An 8,520-nucleotide genomic window follows, 5' to 3' on the forward strand; every position below is an offset into this window, starting at 1 on the left:
AGCTGCCTCCTCCAGAACCAAGAGTGCTGGAGGGGAGAAATTCTGTGTAAACTGTGGAGAAAGCAGTGAAGGACTTGAAGAGGTGCTGGAGTGGGTGAGGAGCATCCTTATGCAGGGGGTGGCAGCAGGTGGGAGCTGTGGGAGCTGTGAGCTCTTACCTGAGCTCTGCAGGGGCTCCACAGGCTGTGAGGAAGCTGCTTCTGCTCAGGATTGAGCAGGGAGAGGCTGATGGAGAGGCTGGCTGTCCTGGGGGATCCTGCAGCCCTGCCTTGGATGAGCCCTCACCTGAGTAGCAGGGTGGGGACGCTCTGGCACAGGCTGGCCAGAGAAGGGTGGGTGCCCCATCCCTTGGAAACACTCACAGCCAGGTTGGACAGGGCTGGGAACAACATGGAATCCCTGCTCATGGTGCAAGGGCTGGAATGAGGTGGTCTTTAAGGCACCTTCCAACCCAAATAATTCCAGGATTCTGTGATTCCCAGGATTCTTGATTTCCCTGTATCAAAACCACACCAACACCTGCAACTCCCCTGCAGAGCTGTGCCCACATGGGAGCTCCTGTGCTCCACAGTCAGGTCCTGACCAGCGCCACACACACAGGCAGGGATGAGTCCTGTGGGCCCTGAGCTGCTCACCTTTTCCCAGAATAATCTTCCTTTGCCAAGCCTCCAAGGACAGGGCTGAGACACCTCCCCAGACCTCAGGGCATGCAGGGCAGCCTGGCCCTGGGAATTCTGCAGCTCATTTGTGCAGCTGGGCAGTGGAGTCAGCAAAGGGTTAAAGTGCCCCGGCCTCTCCTTTCATAACAATTTTTCGAGGAACTTTGGCTGTTCAAAAAGAGCCTTTAGGAACAGACAGCCACAAACTCCCTCCAACCCCCTCAGAGGAGAAAGGAGAGGGAACATCCCCCAGCCCTCACTGAGGATGGGCTGAACCCAGCCTGGAAGAAGACAACCAGAGCAGCTCTTCCTTCCCCTGAGTTTGCAAAGCAGTGTCTGGGATGCAGGGGTGCAGTGAGTGAGCCTGTGTCAGCCTCATGTGTGCCCCTGACACCTCCCTCACGTCCTGGGCAGTGCCAGTGCCACACTGAGGCACCCGGGACAACCCTGTGGTTATTTAGGGAGCCTGGCTGTGATGGATGACCCCGGGGCTGGATGTGCAGCTGCAGATCCCGGCGTGCCCCCCCAGCAGGCAGGCTCAGCCGTGCCCGGGGCCGGGCTCACAGCCCCACACGCGGTTCCCTGCACTCTCTGAGTGACCATCCCGTCCCGTCCCGTCCCGTCCCATCCCAGCCCATCCCATCCCGTCCCATCCCATCCCGGAGCTGCCGTGCCGCCCTGGAGCCCGGCCTGTTCCCAGGGATCGTTACCAGGAGCTCCGCGTGTGTTTGGTTGCAAACAGAGCAGCAGTGGGAGCCAGGCGCTCAGAGTGTTTGTGTGCCTGCGGTTGCTCAGGCAACTCGGGGCCAGCCAGGAGCTGCCAAACCCTCTCTGGCCGGGCCAGCTCCGGCACAGCTGCCCCGGGCGGCCGAGCCCCCTCTGTCCGGCCGGGCCGTGAACAAACCAGAGCGGAGCTCAGTGCGGACGGGGTTTATTGCAGAGCCGGGTTACAGCGCGGGCCTGCAGCATCCTTTGGTTTGGGCTTCACGAAGGGAGCGGGAGCCAGCGGGGTTCGGGTCGGAGACCTTTGCCGGTGGCCCGGCGACACCAAATGTCGCGGGTGCATCCCGGGCTGGGCCGGGAGCAGCCCCGGCACAAACGGCACCGCAGGGTCTGACCTCGAGCGCCGGGGGGCGGCAGGGCCGGGCCGGGCAGCCCCAGGGGAGGGCAGGAGGCGGCTGCGGTGGAGCTGCTGCGGGTTAAGGCAGGTCCCGGAGGGAGCGCAGCGGCGGTGCCCGGTGGGACGCGGAGGGTGCCCCGACGGCCGGGGCTGAGGTAGGGCAGGTGTGGGTGCCGGCGGGCAGGGGAGCCCTGAGGAGCGGCGCTGTTAGTGCGGTGTGGGCTGCGGTGACAGCACGGGGGACACGGAGGGGATCACAGCACGGGGGGGACGGACGCAGCGCTGGGGCAGAGCTCTGGGCCCGGCGATTTCCCCGATCCCGCCAGCGCCGGGGGCCGATCCCGCCAGCCCGGGCCGGCCCCAGCCCCAGCGCGGCCTCCCGGGCCCACTCACGGGCACGTCCCGGGGCTGTGACCGAGCCCCGGGCCGGGGGCACCACAGGCACCCGTCCCTACTTTTTGACTTTGGCGTCGTAGGTGCCCGCGTTCTTGTAGGCACTGACGTAGCCGCTGGTGTCCACGATGTTCTCCCGGCCGCTCTTGCCCTTGCCCTTGCCGCTCTCGTCGAAGCGCTCCTTGTGGGAGCCCGTGTACTTGGAGGTGTCCGTCAGCCTCTCCACGGCTCCCACTGTCTTGGCTTTCTGCAGTGGGACATGGGACATGGCAGACAAGAAGATGCTCCATCCCCTTCCCACACAAGTCCCATCCCTTCCTGCCCCACGCAAGGTCCTGACCCCCACCAAAGACCCTGCTGTGCCCCCCGTGCCCTATGAGACCCCCAGGTCCCCCCTCACGCAGGGCCATGGGGTCTCCTGGAAAGCATCTGCACAGGGGGCAGAGCTCCATCCTCCCCTCCTGCTGACCACTCCTGCTCCACAGCCAGGGGCTCCTCACTCACCGTGACACCCACGTTGATGGGCTCCTTCCCTGCCACCAGCTGGCAGATGGCTTCATAGGCCTCCTCTTTGCTCTTGTCCTTAAACCTCTTGGGGGCCAGCTCCTCCAGCGCCTTCTTGAACTCCTCGTAGTTGATGACCCGGGCTGTCTTCCCTCTGCAGGAGCAAAACTCAGGCTGTCACCAGCACATCTTCGGGCTATGCCTCCAAATGGGATGAGCTGCATCAGAGGGACCCTGACTTTGTCCTACCCTCACCCACTTCTGAAATTCAGCTACAGCTGAATGGGCTGGGCGCAGCTGGTGCTGAGCTCCAGGAGCTTTCCAGCCACATGCTGCTGGAATCCCTGTTACCAAAAACCAGAGTGCATGGAAGTGCTCTAGGACTTGGTGCTGGTGTCAGGAGAAAAGTGCATCCATCCCCACTGCTCCCAGCCTGCCTGGGTTGCCCACCCCACTCTCTCCCCTGGCAGGGATCAATCCTCCAGTCAAATTTGGAAGGACATGCACAGAGCATCTCTCCCCTGAGCTTCTGGTTCTCATCTCTGGGCCAGCACAGCAACCTGCTCTCCTGCACCCCAAAAACCTCCCAGTGCTCAGCTCCATGTTTCCCAGCCCAGGAACATGGGAATTCCTGGAGAGAGCACATGGAGGAAGCTGGTTCTCCACCTGTTTCCCCACCCTAGTGTGAAGCATGAAACATCATTGTGTCTCCAGGGACCCTAAAAGCAGTTCCAGGAGCCTTTCAGCCCTTCAAGCTGCCCCTGTGACTGCCATGGACCAGGATCCTCCCCAAGCTTGGGCGTTGGCTGGCCAGGCCCAGGGAAGGGCCACATCACATGGGACAACCCTGAGCACCTTCCTCTGCTCCCTGTGGCACCTCCTGAGAGATGGGAACCCGGCAGAGCCAGCCAGGCCCACCCCAGTTCTTGGAGTGGGAGCAGGGGCACAATCTCTGCACCAAATCTGAGACTCCCACCCCCAAATTTGGGTTGATTTATCATTGGGTCTTGCAGAGGCAGCCACACCTCCCCCCTGAAGGTGGGACACTGCAGGACAGCTCCCCCAGCTCCGTGACAAGCGGGATGGACAGCCTGGGCACACAGCAGGGGGAGCAGAGCTCTGTGGGGACCCCACACCCAGACACCCACACCCTGCCCGTGCTGCAGAGGCACCCACGTCACTTACTTCACCTTGGAGAAGACAATGTCCACGTCGGTGCTGGTGACGCTTTTGCCGTCGGTGACTTTGCAGTCCTTGCACAGCTTGGCCCAGTTCTTGCCGTTCATCTCCTGCCCCGTGGCCTTGGTGTCGCCGTAGATGGCGAATTTGCGGAAGCTCTCCTCCAGGGACGCCACCTCAGCGTTCCCGGCCATGGGGCTGCACGACGGGCCCGGCACACCCAGGCTCCTGCAGGCGGCACGGCAGAGCTCGGCGGGCTGCTCGAGGCCCTCGAGGAGGAGGAGGAGGAGGAGGAGGAAGGCTGGCGAGCGTGGAGGCTCCTCAGCAGGATCGGGGCGTTGGCAGCACCTGCGGGTGAGGGGCGAGGGCTGGCAGCAGGCTCGGATGAGCCCCGAGGCCGAAAGCCAAGAACGCGCCTTGGGGAATGGAGGCTGCTGGTGGAGAGCTGTCAGCAGCGAGGCTGCCGGCTCCGGGGCTGGCGGGGAGTGAGAGCATCAGCCTCAGCCCCTGAGTGAGAGCATCAGCCTGTCCCTCGGGAGCCCTCTCCGGGAATGACGCAATGCGTCCGCCTTCCTCCCGCTCGCTCGCACATCGGGAGAAGCGGCCCCGCCGCTGCCTCCAGCCCCACCTCTCCCCTGCCTCCATCCCCTGTGCGGAGCTGCAGCACCCCGGCCTGCGACTGCCCCGGGGCTGGGCCAACCGTGATGCCCTGCAGGGTGACAAGCGGCCAACAAGTCTCTGTTCCCCGTGGTAGCACTGTTGCTGCTGCTGTCCCGTCCCCGCTTGCCATCGCCTCGCCAGCCTCGCCCTGGCGGCTCAGCATCCCTCACCCACAGCGTCTCGGCCGGGACTGGGCACGGCCATATCTGGGGAGCTCCAGCACCCAGGGGGTTCTCCGGCACCCCGAGGGGCAGAGCGGGTGCCTCGCCCGGTGGGTGCCCGGGCAAGAGAGGCTGGCGTGGGGCCCCGGAGCCTCGGCGAGGGCCGGGGAGTGGTCCCTGAGACCGTCGCTAGGGAGGATGGGCGTTGCCTGGCGACCGTCGCTAAGGAGGCGCGGCGGGGCGGGGATGCCGCCGGTCCCCTCCCGGCCTGGTCCTCCCGCGGGCTCCGCAGCCCCGGCCCCGCACGGCCCCGCGGGGGCACCGGGGCTCTCCCGCCGGCCTGGAGGTCACTGCGGGTGCCGGGGCAGCGGCGACCCCCGCCCGCCCTCCCCTCGGGTTTCCCCGCTCCCTTTCTCCCCGTGCAGCGGCCCCGGGACGGGCACCGCAGGGGAGCGGGGTCCCGGTCGCTCGGTCTCACCTCCCGGTCACCGCTCCCCTCCCGGCGCCGCGCTCTGAGGCGGGCGGGGGCGGCCCCGCCGCCTGTTTAAGGCGCCGCCATGGGGACGGGAGGGGCCGGGCACGGCGGGAGCGCCCTCGGGGCGGGGACAGGAGCCCGGGCCGCGCACCCGGACCAGCTCTGGCACCCGCCACGAGCCCATGAAGCCTCTCTGCTTCCCCCTGAGACTCGACCGGCACCTGACCCGGCTTTCCTACACCCCACAAGGTCTCTCCATCACCCCACAAATCCCCAGCATTGTCCCACAAGGTCCTTTAGCGCCCCCCGGGGCCCCACCGTAAACCCACGAGGTCTCTCCCCCATCCCCTCAGCACAGGCTCCCCCTGGCACCCCGGCTGTGCTTTACCCTGCCCCACACAGTCACCATGTCCCCCACAGAGGAACGCTGCCCAGGCTGAGCAGACAATGCCAGCCCCTCTGGTGTGACCGTGGTGAGCACCTGTGGCCCGGTGGGACACCCTTGGAGCAGCCCCATGACCACAGCAGGGCTCCCTGTGGGTGCTGAGAGCCGAGGCAGTACCCAAATATTGTGGTTGTCATGGAGCCCCAGCACAAGCCACATCTCTTACTCACTGCCCCACCTCAGCTGTTTGCCCAGAGCCTGCTTTGATCCCCGTGCCCTCCTGGCATCGCTCGGGGTGCAGGACATCGTGGGTGATCAGCTGCAGCACCAGCAGGAGCTGTGCAAGCCAGGACACACAGCGTGAGATTTGCTGCTGTCTTGGGGGTCCTGAGGACAAATCAGCAGCTTTGGGGACTGGGAGGTGCCTCAAACATCAGTATTTGGCACCCTGTGCTCTGTCTGCCCCGCTCCCTGTGCAGAGAAGCTGCAGGTTGAGGTGCCCCCATGGCTGAGCTGCCCCAGGGCATCAGTTCTGCTTGTGCACCCAGAGCATCTTGCTGTGGGGCACAGCCCCAGTGACAACCTCCCCCACTTGGCTGAGGGGTACCTGTTCTCTCCTGGGACACTGCTGCCTGTTCTTGATTGGACAAAGCCATGAGCAGCCCACTCACACTGATTCTCTCTTGGATTGGGGTCTGGAGACCTCCAGAGGTTACCAGCAGCCAGCTCTGGGAGTTTGGGATCACCAACTTTACCTCTCACTTCAGAGGTGAGTGCCAGGGCTGGTGCCAGAGGCCCCAGGTGTGTCACAGCCCCTGGCCCCTTTGGGTGGGCCCAGCTGGTCACACACACAAAGGACCCCCCTTCATTATTCCCCCAACCAACCCTGTGGCCCCTCAAGAGCTGCTCTTTCACAGCCGAGCCAGAGTGGCAAGGACATCCTGGAAGGGACAGTCCAGAGAGGGAAGGGCAAGTGTGGAGGCTCACCTGATGCCAGAGTCCAGGCAGATCTCTCCAAGTGTTTTTCTCTCTCTGGATTGTCCTGGTAGAGCTCAGAGATGGCCAGAGAGCCTGGGAGCTGCATGGAGCAGGTGGCACCAGGAGGACTCTCCTGGTCACACATTCTCCTGCTCCTCATAGACTGTGAAAGCAGGTTCCAAAGTGCAGAGGTCAGAGCTGACAGTGCCTGGCTGTGAATTGGGAGTTTTAACCAGCCTTTCTGCAGGCCAGCAAGGACCCAGGGGTGTGATCCCACCTGCAGGAGGTGGGGAGGAGCTGTACTCTCTGTTTTAAGGGCAAGGGAATAACTACTGCCACACAGAGGAGGGTGGTTAGGTCCTGATGAAGGTACAGCCTCCTCCTTAGCTTGCCCTGCAGCTCCCCACCAAAGCAGGTGTCTGGCTCTGCTTCCAGCTGACAGCTCCAGGTAACATCAGCTGGAGCACCCGGCAGGACTTGGCAGCTGTGGGCAGCGTGGGAGCCTGGATGCTCCGAGCCAGCAGCAGGTGGAAAAGGACTTGGACATGTGGGCAGCTCCTCTGTAGGAGCTTCAGCTGCTGCTGGGGCTGCAGAGCCAAGGAGCCGAGCAATGGCACACGGGGAGAGCCGGCTGAGGAAGGGGGAGCCGCGGCTGCTGAGCTGCCCACGGGCTCGGGTTGAGCAGGTCGGATTTCGGTTCCCGAGGGCTGGGGTTTGTTGTGCGTTTGCTGTCACCATGACAGCCCTGTTGGGACGGAGCGTGGTCCTTGGCCGGCTCCCGCTGTTCCTCACGCAGCCCGGAAAAGGAAGCCCGGGAGGAGGCCGTGACTTGGTCCGCAGCCCGCGGCACGGGCAGGAACTGAGGGAGGTTCAGCTCCTGTGATGCGATGGAGGAGCAGGCACACGGCTCAGGGCTCAGCTCGCCGGGGCCTTTCCCTTCTAACCGGGCTCAGGATGTTCCCAGGCTGTCTCCTGCCCCAGGGACACAACGAGCCGAATACCCCAGCGCTCACCCCGGACGCAGCGAGGCTCACACACAGCTGCAGCCCCGAGGTGCGGGCTCGGCCGCTTCCTGCTGAGCCTGTGTCCCTGTCCCCACCTCACACACAGCTCGGGGTGCTGTGACTGCTCCGGGCGCAGCTCAGAGCTTGCTCGAGGGCACAAGCACAACCTCCGAGCACCCTGTGTGCTCACCCCCATCCTCTGCCCCTCGCTTCCCCCAGGCTGGGCACCGCAGGCCCCCGGGACTCAGCCCGTTCCAGGAATGAGCTCTGGCTCGGCCGTGTCTGGGGTGGGATGAGGTTATGCGGGAGCGCCGCTTCTCTAGCGCGAGTTGCTACAAAACAGAGGGAAGTGTTTCGGAGGTTGTGCAATATGTACACGGTCACCCCAGCAACAGCGTGTCCACAAGGCATTAGCGGGGCTTAGCTGCGGCTGCTGAGCGCGATGGGGACCGGGCCGTGCCGTGCCGTGCCGGGTGTGCCACCGAGCACCAGCTGCGGGCGTGCCATGCACGGCTCCGGGCACAGGAGAGGGGGAAAGCTCCATCCCCCGGCAGGAATTTCCTTTTGCCCACCCTGCAGCTCAAGGCAGCTCATTGAGATGCTCTCAGCACGTGTCAAAAGCAGTGCAGGAACAGAATCCTACAAAATCATTTCCCAAAGGAAGGTCCCCTTGACTTCAAAGAAGAAACAAAGAAACTTGAGCCAGGCTCAAAGATGAAAAGAAGCACGACGTGCATCCCGTGCCAAGGTGGAGGCTTGGAGCAGGCACTGTGGGGCCTGGCACAGCTGCCAGACAGTGGCCAGGGACCATGACATGATTTCAGAGGATTATGGAATGGTGTCATGCTGCAAATCATTGCTTCTTCCTAATAGAAAGCCACAGTGTCTTGTGGTGGGAACAGCTGGTCCAGGGCACTGCCTCCAGCTGGTGGGAGAGTTCACACCCTGGCAAAAACCTTTTATTTATTTATGCTGGAGAAAGTGCTTGAGGATGTCCGACCT

The 8,520-nt window shown here is 63.7% G+C and overlaps 1 protein-coding gene across 1 annotated transcript; it reads right to left on the bottom strand.

Annotated features, from left to right (window-relative positions):
- Nucleotides 1-1,574: 1,574 nt before the first annotated feature.
- Nucleotides 1,575-5,202, bottom strand: TPPP3 (tubulin polymerization promoting protein family member 3). The gene is made up of 4 exons (XM_063167938.1): nucleotides 5,155-5,202; nucleotides 3,862-4,203; nucleotides 2,677-2,830; nucleotides 1,575-2,419 (listed from the first exon to the last, which is right to left on the bottom strand). Exons 2-4 carry the CDS (start codon nucleotides 4,047-4,049, stop codon nucleotides 2,231-2,233), a joined length of 531 nt encoding a protein of 176 aa, XP_063024008.1. The 5' UTR covers nucleotides 4,050-4,203; nucleotides 5,155-5,202; the 3' UTR covers nucleotides 1,575-2,230.
- Nucleotides 5,203-8,520: the final 3,318 nt, after the last annotated feature.

This window comes from Melospiza melodia, chromosome 13, assembly GCF_035770615.1.
Source record: "Melospiza melodia melodia isolate bMelMel2 chromosome 13, bMelMel2.pri, whole genome shotgun sequence".
Taxonomy (NCBI): Eukaryota; Metazoa; Chordata; class Aves; order Passeriformes; family Passerellidae; genus Melospiza; species Melospiza melodia.